This window comes from Rhipicephalus microplus, chromosome 9, assembly GCF_043290135.1.
Source record: "Rhipicephalus microplus isolate Deutch F79 chromosome 9, USDA_Rmic, whole genome shotgun sequence".
Lineage (NCBI taxonomy): Eukaryota > Metazoa > Arthropoda > Arachnida > Ixodida > Ixodidae > Rhipicephalus > Rhipicephalus microplus.
This window is the reverse complement of record NC_134708.1, coordinates 59167503-59182108: the sequence shown is the minus strand read 5'-3', so window position 1 is coordinate 59182108 and position 14606 is coordinate 59167503. Positions and strand designations below refer to the sequence as shown.

At 47.9% G+C, this 14606-nt stretch overlaps 1 protein-coding gene across 3 annotated transcripts in view; it reads right to left on the bottom strand.

The window, feature by feature from the left end:
• The window catches only part of l(2)k01209 (uridine-cytidine kinase-like lethal (2) k01209), a 44945-nt gene extending 37778 nt beyond the window's left edge, over nt 1-7167 (bottom strand). The window contains exons 1-3 of one of the 3 annotated variants that reach the window (XM_037415250.2): nt 6640-7167; nt 4259-4577; nt 2867-3109 (exon numbers count right to left, since the gene is read on the bottom strand). In XM_037415250.2, coding sequence (XP_037271147.1) covers nt 2867-3109; nt 4259-4577; nt 6640-6788 — 711 coding nt within the window. In that variant the 5' untranslated portion in view covers nt 6789-7167. Of the gene's footprint in view, nt 1-2866; nt 3110-4258; nt 4578-4695; nt 4783-5921; nt 6245-6639 lie in introns of those variants that run through there. The other 2 variants (XM_037415251.2, XM_075873715.1) reach the window with 2 other exon arrangements.
• Nucleotides 7168-14606: the final 7439 nt, after the last annotated feature.

Here is a 14606-nt window from a genome sequence, read left to right as displayed (position 1 = left end):
TTAATGCTTTGTTTGCATGCCGAAAATTGCTAAGGGCGTTGCACAACGTCAATGCATGCGTCTCGTCAACAACTTGCAACTTGCCTAATTCGCATTGCACGTGCTACTATTGCCAACATGTACAGTCACCAAGTGAAGAGAACTTCAACTAAAATTAACTGATTGTCTTGAGTACTTGCTGTAAATTATCGGCACAAGGTTTGTTTTTTCACTATGACTACATTAGTCACTAGGTATATGGCATGAATACTAGTGCTACGCACACTAGTCAGCAGAACAAAAAAAAAAAATGTGGCTATCTTACACAAGCCATGCAAGGCTCGACTAGCAACAGAGCTTGTTGTCAACCTAGATTCACAAGCTGTTGATTAACATGACTCTAATTAGCTTGGCATTATTTAATGTACTCTTAATTAACACCATCTAAATTACATTGACTAACTATGAAGCTCTCAGCGAGGTCTTTCTATGTTCCCATCCGTTTTTTTTTTTTCCTTCTGTGTGTCCAACGCTTTCTCTCTCTCTCTCTTCTTTCTCTTTCTGTGCTTCTCTTTTGTTTTCTTCAAAAAGCAATGTGCCTGCACAGCACATAAATCATGTCAACCTCAATGGATATGACTGCCACAGGTCGCAATATCTGCCAAATTACTAAGCAATACAGGAAAACGTACCCCATCTATCTTCATTTCCCGAATGCACGTCACTAAGACCTAACTGTCCTTATTTATAGTCAATCCTAAGAAGACGACGACCAGACTGCGCACCAGCCGAGTTATTGCATTTCATGCACTACGCGCATTTTAGTTCTCTGCGAAACAGCAAATCAAATAGTAGCCTAACAGCTCCAGTGTTAAAAGGGCAATGAAGATTAAATAAATGTTTCTAATTTAGTTAATCTTCCTTGCCCTTAATTCCTAGCATACATGAAAAAGGAACATCGAACCACAGCAAACTTTGAATGCCTTATACTCTAGTCACATGGGCAATCTGAAGGCCTTTCAACTACAGCTGCTACACGGGTGCTCCTGAAGGCACCTTTGTCAAAATTTTGTCGAGTTAGTGGGGTGCGCTATTTTATCAAAACCCTGATGGCCATTGAGCAATGGAGGCAGAAACAGCGCAAACGTGCCTTCTTGTCAACAGCGTGGTCAACTCACGACGAAAAGAGATCACACTAGTATGCTGTAGAAATAGTGTGTAGATGTATCAGATACTTAAAGTATTCTTACCCCCTGAAATATGTGGGCTTTATACGCTCTGTGTTGTCAAGAGCTTGTGGCAGTCACATGAAGTGGCACAATCGTTGCCACTGTTTTGCTCCACAACAAGTTACAAGCTATAGCATACAGTAGACTCCCAGTAAACAGAAATCTCTTATACGGAACTGCTGCTTAAATAATACAATCGCCTCCGGCCCAACTGATTTCATATTTGGATTCTCCGCCCTTGTTGACCTAGTAGTATATGGAACACCTGTAAAATGAAACACATTTTCCTGATTCCTCCAGGTTACTTTCAATGAGAGTCTACTGCATATGCATAATGCATATAACTATTTATTAAAACATTTTGACAAAAATATGAAACATATCTGCAATTTTAGCAGATTTTTAGTATTCAACCTTGGTTCACATAAAAACAAAAATAAAGAATGAATTGATTGATTGAATTGTGGGGTTTAACGTCCCAAAACCACCATATGATTATGAGAGACGCCGCAGTGGAGGGCTCCGGAGATTTTGACCACCTGGAGTTCTTCAACACGCACCCAAATCTGAGCACACGGGCCTACAACATTTCTGCCTCCATAATAAAGAATGAAATAAAGTATAAAAGCGATGCAGCAATGCACAATGTTGGCGAGAAACATGCAAACTACTTAACAGCCATTCAAAACTACCATGTTAGCAAAGCCCCAACTACAGTGAGTTAGAGTTGTGGCATTTCGAAGGCCATCGTTTGCATGACCTTTCAAGATAAATAAGTTGGAAAATATAATAGAACAACTATCATATATAAGAACTGAAACTAACCTGCCATATTTTCAAATTTTGCTACACGGGAGCAGTTCAATGTAGACTGATATTACCCATTTTTTAATGTACACATTCACATAGTTTGCATCAGTGTAATTTTAAATTATTATACTGCATCTAATTATTGCTTCTATATATTCCTTATGCAACCATAATAGCTGCCTAAGCTTCATATTAATTTTATACATGTTCCAGCATAAAGATATAACAACTTTATGTTTTATAGCAGTAAAAGCTCTTTAATTCAACACTAGTTAATTCCGAAGGCCAGATAACTTGGACGTGTACTTCGTTGCCAGCCAGCATGTACATGATTTCATGGCGTCAAACTCTTGCTGATATGGTCCTTTTTGGCCGCAACCCAGTTAATTTGGACAATCCTGGGACGAATTCTGGCTGTACATGGTAAGGTATGGATGCACAGCACGTCTTTACCTAATTAAGACATAGGGGCCTTGCGCCACAGTAGCACTGCAAAAGAAGTCACAGGTTGACCAAACGGCAGCTTTTATGCCACTCTTAAATAAGTACAGCATTTATGTATTCATTAAAAAAATGAACACAATACATATTTCTTTATTAACCTCTTAATACTTATGCTAATTTGGATTTTGCTTAATTCAAGCACTACTTTCGATCCCGCAAAATCCATGTTAACGAGCTTTTACAGTATAAATTTCTTTCATTTCGCCTAACATATTCATAAGTTGCATTTTGTGCACCAGTGCAAATTTTGTTTTTTTTTCTTTCTCGTACTCCTGCAAGAGGGCACTTAGGGGTATAATAATAGAGTGATCCCATATCACATGATTAACCATAAGTTCACTTACATTGAGCAGCTGCTTGTTGGCAAAGCAGAGGATACCCTCGAAGATGATGACGTTTGCGCCGTACATGAACTTGAAGCGCTTCTCACGCGCGTGCGTCACGAAGTTGTAGATGGGGACCTCGACGCGTTTGCCTTCCTTCAGCTTCTTGAGCGTCTCGATGAGCAGATCAAAATCAAACGCATCTGGATGGTCAAAGTTGAACTGGTTTTCATCGGCTAGCCGGTGCTGCTCCTCGTCCAAAACCTGTGAAGGCGTGGAAAAGCGCAAGTTTAGCGTAATTAACGAGCAATTCAAGAGGGCATGCACTGCCTACCAATCCGCTTCACTGTCCAATGCTTTGATTGGTCTCTTTGATATACGTGCCTGAGAAACCAATAAATTGCAGATGCAGCAAACTATGCCTCCCGCCGCTTCGCTATGAGTAAGAGTGTCAGAACAGGTGGCCTTGTTTTAATGCCAGTGCTAGAATACAGGTGCCCCATCGCTTCCGTTTTCGATGAAAGTCGTGGATGCAAGAAATGCCCAACAAGAAAGGATGGGTATCAAAGCTTGAAAACTTCTATACTTAAATATTCCTCACCCCACTGCTTTCGAGATACCTAACCACAAGAAATTTCTGGCAAGAACCATGACGTAACCATAATCTAGCTCAACTTTATTTCGGTGCTAGAAACACAAGTGAAAGGCCACTATCACCCAAATACGAGTGAATACCATTAACAATGTGACGTAATGCAATTTTACTAGGAGAAAAAGCCAGTAAGAAACAAAGAAAATGAAAGTTGCACAAGAAGACTGCCTTGAAGCTTCTGTATCGTCATGCCATGATGTCGTTAATTGCCAAATAACAGTCTCTTGGCACACAACCTTAATGTGGGAGACTGCATGTAAGAATTTGATCGGTAGGTTGTTCCAACATAAAACTCGCATATTAATTATGCAGATGAACAATTATATAAAAAGCATTTGTGTAAACAATGATGTGAGAACTATTCTCAATTGTCGAGCTTAAATGACACCCGGTAATATATCTCATGTATTATCACAGGGAAAAGAAAGCCGAACAGTGCAGCATTCATGCGCTCTGCTGTTTTGCATTTCTTTTCAATAGTTATACCCGGGATGATATTGCAAAGTCACTACAGTTGTCCATCATACAATCAAGAACCCTTCTTGCATCTCTCTATTGTCACCAAGATCAGAGCACAATGAAAACAGTACTGTACTTCCATCGCCCAAGAACAACAACATACCATGCATGCCCCCAAGAGAACAATTGAAAATAATTCAGACCATAAAACTAAGGAAGTATTGGCATCAGTAGCAATGTTGCTTCACCACGTACCGAGACAACTGCATTTCGAGTGGTAAGCACAGAGGCATTACACGCACCTTGTAGAACGAATCCATACTGAGCAATGTGACCCATGGAACGTTGAGCGCCTCGATTATCTTCCTGGCCACAGTGGTCTTGCCCGAAGCACTGCCGCCGCAGATGCCAATGACAAAGGGCTCCACAAGTTGTCCCTGAACATTGTACCAGGGCGGTCGTCCCGCTGTGTAGATGGTACGCTGCCGCGTAAGGAGCAGGGAGTCATCTTTCGCAGAACCTGACCATAGTCTCTCCCGGCGCATGCGACGCGGGGACATGCATGGCGTCTGTGTTTCCGAAAGGAGGTCGCTGGCGTTTGCCACATCGTCGAAGCTACCACTGTTGCAAAAGAAAGAAACAAGTCTTATAAGCGATTTGGTCCTGCCGATAAGAAATTGTTAGGTACAGCGACGAAAGAATATCGCAAAGAGCCTACACCAAGAGCTAACACGATTACCTGGCTTTGCTCCAAGAGTGGCTTGTTCTCCTGCTGAAAGTGGTGCGGCACGAAAACAGTTAGCAGGAGTTAGCATTAACAGGGCCGTTTCATGTTCAAGGTACGAGCACGTGAAGTAAAGAATCGGAATACAGCTTGGGCAATCCTATGTCTGCAAGCATTTACATACGCGTGTTTAATCTATGAGCCCTAGCATTGGCAGAACATAAGGTCTCAACAAGAAAAAAACGTACACATCAAGCCAAAAAGAAAAAGTGGGTCATTTGCCAGTTCAGTTAATGCCAAGTTTGACAGCAGCATCGTGCTGGCTACTGCAATATCATCACTTTTTTTTGTAATTATTACAACCACACCACTGGGATAACTAAGTGGCTAATATCCATACCAGAAGGATCGCAATGCCAAAATTGCGCAACCTACGGTGGCTGTCAAGCTGTTTCACTATTGGAAAAGAAAAGTGTGCACAGTAATTACTCACCGACCTTCTCAACGCAGAAAGGAAACGATTTGCGTACTTACTGCAAAAAGCTGCAATCGAGAAGCAATAGCAAACGTCTGGTGAAGGGCACATTTGCACTGTCGCTGACGACACTGAAGGCGCACGAAACGTGACGCCCGAATCTACGAAAGGCAAAACCTCACCTCTCAACATCATTTGGTAGTTCGGCCCTGCGCGATCGAGCGAAGATAACTTGAGCAAAAGCAAGTATTACAGTCACTATATAGAACTGCTTACATAAGAAACGGCGACACTTATCAAGCGTGATCGGAAAGCTTCCCCGAGATATCCCACCAGCCACCCCCTTATCTTCAAGATAGCGTCATAAAGACAACGAGTAAGCAAGAAAGCCTCTTGAGCGACGAGATGACAGCAATACACAGCAATACTGAACAATCACATCGCGACACAATACACGTCGGGACTCGTAGTACACCTGTGAGACTGCAATGCCAGGCAATATACGTTTTAGCCGGCACCGGAGGATGCGAACGGGACTACGAGGCCAGGGCGGCCGAACACATAGCTTCAGTTGTCCGTGCGTGTAATACGTTCCGCCAGCGCTTTCCCGTGCGATCAAATGAGTCGGGCTGGAAACAACCCCGTTTACGAGGCGATTTCCTCATCCTCTGACAACGTAACGGCATACATCCTACACTGACGATGACAACAGAGCACGCGCGCAAATGTACCCGAGAGAGGTGCACCCATGCGAGCATCAACTCACCTGTCCGAACTGGCAGAGCTCGGAGGGTTCCGCTCGCTCGTCATGGCGAGGTCACAGCCGGCGGCAGATCATAAAGCTATAGCGCTCACACGCGGAGGAAAACAGGAAAGACGAAAAGCTTTAGCAGCTTGTTTCCGCGACCTTTTCCCCACAGCGTGCGCGGTGCCCGAGCGACTACGCCGGACCCCGTATGTGACGGGCTGTTGTAATCTGCACGTTTCGCGAATGCAGCTGCGGCTAAAAATACGCGCTTGGTGCGCCGCGCCGGTCCATCTCTAGAGATCCCACGTGCAACAAAGGAAAAAAAGAAAACGCTCAGCCTCCGCAATATACGGTTTAACGAGTGGAGCAACAGCTAAAACACAGCTTTCTGCGGGCTTTCGACGATTCGCAAGGTCTGACTGGCCGCCGGCGCCTTTCAACAGCGGGAGAAATCGATTATTCGCTCTCCAACGAAGCCGAGCTGACGCACTTGCGCGCGACAGCACACAAATGTCATCGGTCTTTGACCGCTCGTACCAAATCTGCGTTCGTACGCGAAAGGCTCGATTATCGAGTCGAAATCAAGCGTAATGATGTCAAGCGCGACACCGCAGCTTGCTCAAAACAAAAGTCCGTATGGACGCCTTCAACCAAACCCAGGAAATCGCGACCACATGTTGGGCGTCAAACCACTCTGGTCAAAAACGAAAGTCTCACAAACTGCTCACGGACTTACTTCTCTTTGGGACCGACAGTTTTTTCCGACGGCTTGATCGCAGCCACATGGACAATCTTTTCCGGCGAGTCGCAAGCCAGCCTTTTGTTGTGGTCACCGCCGTTCTGTAGCTCCTCTTCGGCTTTGTTTTCCAGTTCTATCGGGGCCATCGCCTCTGCCGCCACTGGTCGCTATGCGGTCACTGTCCAGTCTCTCGACATCCACCCAACGCGCGCCCTAAAAAGTGCAATGCATAGCAAAGAAACTGGAAATCCCACGTGCTCACCGGCTCTGTGCCTACTGCTCAGTCACACAGCACCGTTGCTCTCCGATGGCAGCGCGCCAGTCAGCGCGCAAAACCAAAAGCAAAACCGGACCCGACAGCAGAGAGGTCGGTGTCACGTTGGCTTGACCTGTACCCGCGATTTTACGAATCGGGTATCAGCGCGGTCAACACGCAGTTAAACTGTTTTGATCGTTGCGCGAACTCAACGCCACTGAAAGGAAATAATGCTGGCCGCACAACGGAAAAATCCGTTGCCGCACGTCATCTCGCACGTGACGAAACGCATACAACGATGGTGCTGCTCACGAGCGGTTTCGATTGCCTCGCACAGAGTTAAAATACCGATTATATGGCCCCGCGAGCTGACGGTGGTGAAAAACAGTCATTTCTGGAAGTTATTGCTACCTCGGAAGAGAACCCTGTAAAGGTGTCATATATGCCAGACGTAAGACAAGCAGTCGCTTTAACGCGCGATACTGCGTGGCAGAATCGCACCAGGCATCACAGCAATTGCATATTGCGTGCAACACGTAATAATTTATAATGATCATCAGCAACAGCATGAACTAACTCACAAATGTGGCGGCCCTGGGCCAGGCGCGGCGGGCTGCTAAGGCCAGTGAAGCCATGAACCATAGGGGCCCCACCTACCCGCTCTTTAACCCCCCCCCCCCCCCTTTTTTTTTTCTTTCTATATATAAACGTCTTTGAAGTAAGCAACCTAGAAAAGCACACCTTAATTCTGTCATATCATCAACTTTGAAGCGTTCAGAGAGGAGCGCGAAGCATGGCAAGTACATGAAAAGGTGATGCTAACAAAGCTCGACAATTCTATCGCAACACTATTCTGAATTATAATGGAATAGTCTCCCTAGGTATAGTAGTCCATGACACCTCACGAATCACATGGCCCAAACGATTCCGAATTCAACCTCACCTAACATTTTACGAAGATTTGCCGCACGTTTGAAGCGGTTTCTCTCTGCAAGCGCACTGAACGTTATGTCTGGCCACACGTACGCGTTGCAGCGCGTCAGCGTGAGGCTTTTTGAAGCGTAAGCCACAGAACACCTACATACTACCATTTGCGTAAGCGCCCTGCGAAATATATCATGATGATGATAATTTGAGGCTGATCCCTGTGTATCGGGCGGGCCAGATTAATCTGCCCTAGCCAGAGTAAAAAAAAAACACTTAAAAAGTAATTAAACGAAACACTCCACAGGCGTACACAATCGCATCTGCACACCTTCAATTTTGTCCACATAAATCCTTACCGCTGCGTCGTGCGCCACCACTGCACCAGCCTTGTTTTGCTAGTGCGTACTGCCGCATAGTTCACAGTACCAGCCGCTCCATCGTCTGTGGGTGGCCCCGGGTCACCTTTGTGAACAAACCCCAGAGCCTCGGGCAGTGTGGTTCCCTTTCGTTGGTCTGGGCCCAAACACGTACAGCGCAGAACTAGATGGGGGATGGTTTCTTCTTCCTGTCCGCACACCCGGCACATCGCACTCGTGTAATCGGTATTCTCGTCGAATCGGCGACGGTACACAAGGGTTCGTAGTGCCCCAGCCCGCGCTTCGAACAGAAGGCCACTACGGCCATTGTTGTCGTACATGCGCTCATTTTTTATTTTACTCTTGCAACTTCGATATACCGTCAAGGTTGCCTTGGAACGCATCGCCCTCCGCCACTGCTCATTCTCTTCCTCCCGTACCTGTTCTTGGACGGCACGGGCCCATCCGCACTCTGTGCTTGCCTTCACGGGTTTCGCGAAGAAACCAAACTTTCGGTCGTTATTCCAGTCAGGCTAGTGTATCGGAACAAGCGTCTTGCCCACCTGTTGTCATTCATGAGACGCAGTCGGCCCTCGTAGGCTATCTTGCTCTTGGCTTCTCAGGCCTCATACGAAGACCATCCAACGTCTCCTTGGATGGCCTCTATAGCAACTCGTCCGTGGCATCCCAAGGCCATTCGACCAACCTCCCTCTGCCCTCGTTCCAGCCACTGTCTGGTTCCTGGTTGGAAGGTTAGTACAGCATTGGCAAACGACAAGCATGGGACATGCACACACTTCCACATTTCCTGAACCAGCAGGAATCCGTTACAGCCCCAAAGACTTCGTTTGCGCATGACATAGGCGCTGCGCCATGCCCCCTACCGACCAGGCTGCTGAAGTTAGGCGCCTTTTCAATTCCCCTTCTAACCACTACCACCACTATAGACATACGCTCAAAGCAGTCAATGGCCATGGACCCTAGGTATATGACGCAGTAATTTGGTTATATGGGATCGTTGTGAAGCGAAAAGAGAGCGAGTTCTAGCTGATTTGATAATAATTGTAAACTGCAGGCCGCGTGCACCATTACAATGCCTCGCTCACATGTTTTTTGGTAGCCTCGACTACCGATCATCAGAGTTTTCTGATCATGCTCAAAAAGTGTTGGCGCTTATTTAAATATGAAGCTACAATGTTTTGTGCTTGGTACCTCCACGAACTGAAGCAACTTAGAAGCATGGCAGCTTGGGCTAGTTGGTATGGCATGACGATAGTTATAGCGCGAGAACAATTAAAACGACGACACAGAGACAAGAAGGACACGAAAGACACGAGCGCTCGTGTCTTTCGTGTCCTTCTTGTCTCTGTGTCGTCGTTTTGTTCTCGCGCTATAACTATCGTCAAGCACTGAAGCAAGTCATTTCTATGGGGTACAGGAAGCCAAAGCAACGCATGGTGGCGCTAGGATGATGATGATTTGATGCTGTTCCCTTTTTAGCGGGCGGGTGTAGTGGCACCCTAGCATATAAATAAGCACGGAGGAAGGAAAGGTGCTGCATTCCTTCCTCCATGTAAATAAGTCTCCAGACAGGCAGCGCCATTTTTGGTAGAAAAGTAAATATGGGGATGTAGATGGCGCGTTTTCCCTTCGCTTTAATGCGCTGCCACTCGCTTACGTGCTCGTACAGAGAGCGCGCGCTGCGTTTGAGTCCCCTCACAATGTACCGCCTGCAGTGCGGCTTCACAAAGATCTCTGATCTGGACAAGCACTTCCGAGAAGCGAATCGAACCAAAGGAGTAAAGCTCGTCAGTCAAGTTTATGATGTGGAGCATACAACGGAAGGCGAGGACGGCCAAGCCACTGCGAAATGCAGTTTTTGGGTCCTCCGTGAGAGAGAGAGAATAAACTTTATTGGGTTCCAGCATGCGGGATTCCCTCCGGCCGCGCAGGGCGTGGGGTTCACCCTATCTCACGTTACACTAGAAGTCCTAATGTCACGCGGGCCTAGACCTCAAGGCCTTCGTGCCCCGTCGCCGCTCGGGTTACTGGGGGTGTCCCCCTTTCGCCTTTGCAGCGCCAGTGCGACCTCGAGCTGCCGGACGGCCGACCTCGAGCTGCCGGACGGCGGGTCCTCCGTGATAATACCATGTCGACGCCCCGCCGCGGTGGTCTAGTGGCTAAGGTACTCGGCTGCTGACCCACAGGTCGCGGGATCAAATCCCGGCTGCGGCGGCTGCGTTTCCGATGGAGGCGGAAACGTTGTAGGCCCGTGTGCTCAGATTGGGGCGCACGTTAAAAAACCCCAGGTGGTCAAAATTTCCGGAGCCCTCCACTACGGCGTCTCTCATAATCATATGGCGGTTTAGGGACGTTAAACCCCACATATCAATCAATACCATGTCGACGTTATGCTACGAGGTAAGTCTCATTCTGCCGACATGAAGCCGCGTACTCTGTCGATGTGCTGTGCTGACGTTTATAGAAAGCATATAATTGTTGTTTGGATGTACTAGTTAGCAGTAGCAGCCATGTACTGTCATGTGCAAACGTTTGCGGCGTGCTGAAAAAAAATAAAAACTAAAGTTATAGGGCCATGGCCTTGAAATCCGAGAAGTTTTAGAGTCATGCCCTCCGTGCCGCGCATGACCCGCTGAACATCGCCACGAAGCAGCAAGCTAAGTTTCACCACAGCGAGCCAAGTTGAAGTGCTCGCCTTTTTTTTTTTATTTAATGCGAAGCATTTCTTAGCGAACTTCGGCGACTTTGAACGTATCTATCTATCTAGCCGCCTACGACTTTTAGCTCTCCTGGCCGTTTAAATATTGGTATCTATACCAAACTTGGTATGGCATAACTTGACTGTATGAAGAACATATTTGACTAGTCATAATATGAAAACCATGGCATGTATGTCATGATTTACATTTCATGGTCCTGCAGCTCTTGCGGTGGTTTCGTTCACATGGAATGTTGCAAAACTGGTATGATATGACATGATTGCATGGCGAACACAAGCGACAGACCCTAACATGAAAATCTTCACATGCGTGCCATGTACAACATGACTACATGCCACGCTCATGATGCGCTGGCGGCTGTTTCGCTAGCGTCGTCACATATACCAAATCTGGTATTACGGTACGTGAATGGATGACGAAGGTATGTTACTGGTGCAAACATGATAATCATGAGATGCGTGTCATGTAACAACATGACTACATGCTACTCTCATGATACTCTCGCGGGCATTTCGCTTGCTTCACATGTACCAAACTCTGTATATATTACGCGACGCGAACAGACGACGTAGGTAAATAACATATACAAACATGATAATCACGACATGCGTGTCATGTAACAACATGACTACATGCCACACCCATGATGCGCTCGCGGCCGTTTCGCTATAGCTTCACACATGCCAAATTTGGTATTACGTACGTGAAGTCGATGGATGACGAAGGTACGTGACTGGTGCAAACATAATAATCATGAGATGTGTGTTATGTGAGAACATGACTACATGCCGCAATCAAGGCGCCATTACATTTCGACGTGACGCGGTGCACGAACGTGCTCGCCGGCGTTCATTTCGTCGCGTCACGCCGGCGTTGCGACGCCAGGCGCTGGTCCTGCCATATACTTGCAGGCACGCGCCGCGCTGCTTTGACGCATGCGCGTTTCAGCGCGTCCGGCGTCCCTCTATCGCGAAAACAGGGAGACGCAGTGTTGTCTGGGTAACGCATCGGCACGAAATGCAGCATGTCGCATTTCAGACCGGTTGCCGTCGTGCCGCGGCGACGGATGCTGGTCGCGCCTGGCGTCAGACTATAGCGTGCTCGCGTTTTGCTGACGTAGAGTCACTGTGCGCAGCGTGCGCGCGCGTCAACACTACATTGGAGTATGTTGGGCCCTTCGTGATGCACTCGCGGCCGTTTCGCTAGTTCTACATATACCAAATTTGTCAATGGATGAAAAGTATATGACTGGTGCAAATATGATAATCCTGACGCGCGTGTCATGCCTGAACATGACAACATACCACGCTCATAGCGTGCTCGCGGCCGTTTCGCTAGCTCCACATACACCAAATTTGGTATCACGTGACGTGAATAGATGACGAAGGTAAACGGCACATCCAAACATGATAATAATGACACGGAAGTCATGTACGACATCATTTCCCTCCTACTCGTAACGTTGTGGTTATTTTAAAATGACATATCAACCTTTCTCATTCGTGCTTCGCATGTCATCGATTCTCATTGTACGTGAATGAAATCTGGCTTTTTTTTTTTTGAATCTCGGGTCATGCTTGCTCTATCTTTCGCGAACACGGCTGTGTTCGCCGGCTGTGACTAGATAAGAAAATTATACAGCTTTACACGTGGAGAGTGTCCCTTGGCGTTTTCCGGATTTTTGTGGCAGGCCCCAACAGAAAAAACTGGCAGTGGCTTAGCTCAGCTATGCCAGGATATATGTAGCGTTAGCAAAGGTTCAGCTGATTATTCTTAGCTTTCCAGATATCATGCTTACAGCTGTTCCAATGACACACACACGGTATACGTATTATGTGGCACATGTATATTTATTTTGCCGGGCAACTACTTCAGGATCCGATGAGTTAAGCTTCTCCGCCGTACTGTACCGTTGAGCAGCATTTGCACTCTCCTTCTCCATGGCTATACCACAGTGGCAAACGCCAGTCAGAGGCGCTACCAAGCTGCTCCAGTGCAGTGTCAGATGGCGACTGCACAGGGAAGGCGCGCGCGTCGGCGTCCATATGTCTACCAAGGCTATGACGGCACTCCTCTGGAAAGCGCACACCGGCAGCGGCGAGTCGCGCGCGGCCGCGGCCGAGTGCGAGGGAGGTGCCGTCTCGGGTGCATGACACCAAACATGCGCAGCGCATCGAATTGCGCGCACACCGGCGGCGGCGGAGTATCATTGCGCATGCGCAGACCAGTGCCACGCGAAATTGGCTCAGCGAGACCAGTCTAGATACTGCTACAATACTTCGGACCTCGGCGATGCTTCCGTGGGGCTGCTTCTTCCATCGCGGAAAGACAACTTCGCACAGTGGGCGTCTCGTTTTAGCGCGCCAATCTGACGGCACGACGCTCAAGTTCGCCACACCGACTGCAGAATGCGTTGCGCGCGTGTTGGTGGTGGTGGTAGTGGTTAGAAGATGAGAAAAGGCACCTAATTTCTGCAACCCGGTCGGGAGCACGGCGCAGTGCCTCGCGTGTTGCCCGGCACGCACTCCCGTGGTGGTGGTGGTAGTGGTTACAATGAAGAGGAAAAAGGCACCTAATTTCTGTCTGCCTTCAGGCGACACGGCGCAGTGCCTTATAGGGGTGGGGTGAAGGAGGGATAAAAAGGATAGAAGGAAAGTAGAAGCAGAAGAAGACAGCCAACGAGAGGAAAAAGAAGGAGATAGGAAAGTGGGGATCCGGTCGAAGCAGTCCAAGGGCGGGGTGCCACAGTGCGAGAGCTACACGGCGTCAGGAGACCGCGGAGGGCGAACCAGTCGGCGGGAGCTACGCTGAAGTCGGAGATCGCGAGGGCAAAACACACTCACTCGCCTGCGACCTCTCCCTCGTCTCTCCTCAACTGTTCCGGAGCTCGCCGCCAGGACCAGGCGCGGCGTTGTCATCGCTCCGCAAACTTGAGCTTCGGTTCACAGGCACGTACGTACCACTTAATTGATGTCAACATTGATGATGAAATGCTACTGATGTCAACAGTGATACCTTTGATGTCAATTCAATTGACATCAATAGTAGACCTTTTCACAAACGGCTCCCTGGGCGCCGCCATATAGTACTTGCACTGCGGAGGCTTTGACTTCAACCTTTGCACTCCCGCGCGCAGCCCAACATGGCGGCGTTTTTCCTAGCTCCAGTGAAAAGGCGAGCAGGCGTGGGGTGAGCGTGTCCGCGAAAATTCAGCAATTTTAGTCAACGTAAAGACACATTCTAAGAGAATCGCACGTGGGGATAGCCCTCATTTGGTTGCACATCACCCAGTGAAACGTCACCGTAACTTTCTTAAACCACACTACGTGCCCTAGCTCAATTCATTTGCGGAGCGGCTGAAGAGCTCCCAGACACCTTTATTTCGGATAAGGTGACCTTTGTTTTTTTCAGACCCGGCATTTTGGTGCCGGGTCTGAATATGTTCGTGAAAATTGGTGCACTGCATGCCCGGAGCTGTGGCTAGGCACACCTTCAATTCCTTCGCTTTTATACAGCATGGCCGTTATGCCCGAGGTTTGCCATGTGCCTTAGATGGAAAATGATCATAATTAACTAGCACACATTTTCTTTGCCCTCTTTTTTTTCTGCCTCGCCCCCCGCACACAAGCGCCGATCGTAACGCCGCGCGATGCGGCAAGTCTGATTAGCCTCGAGAACTCATAC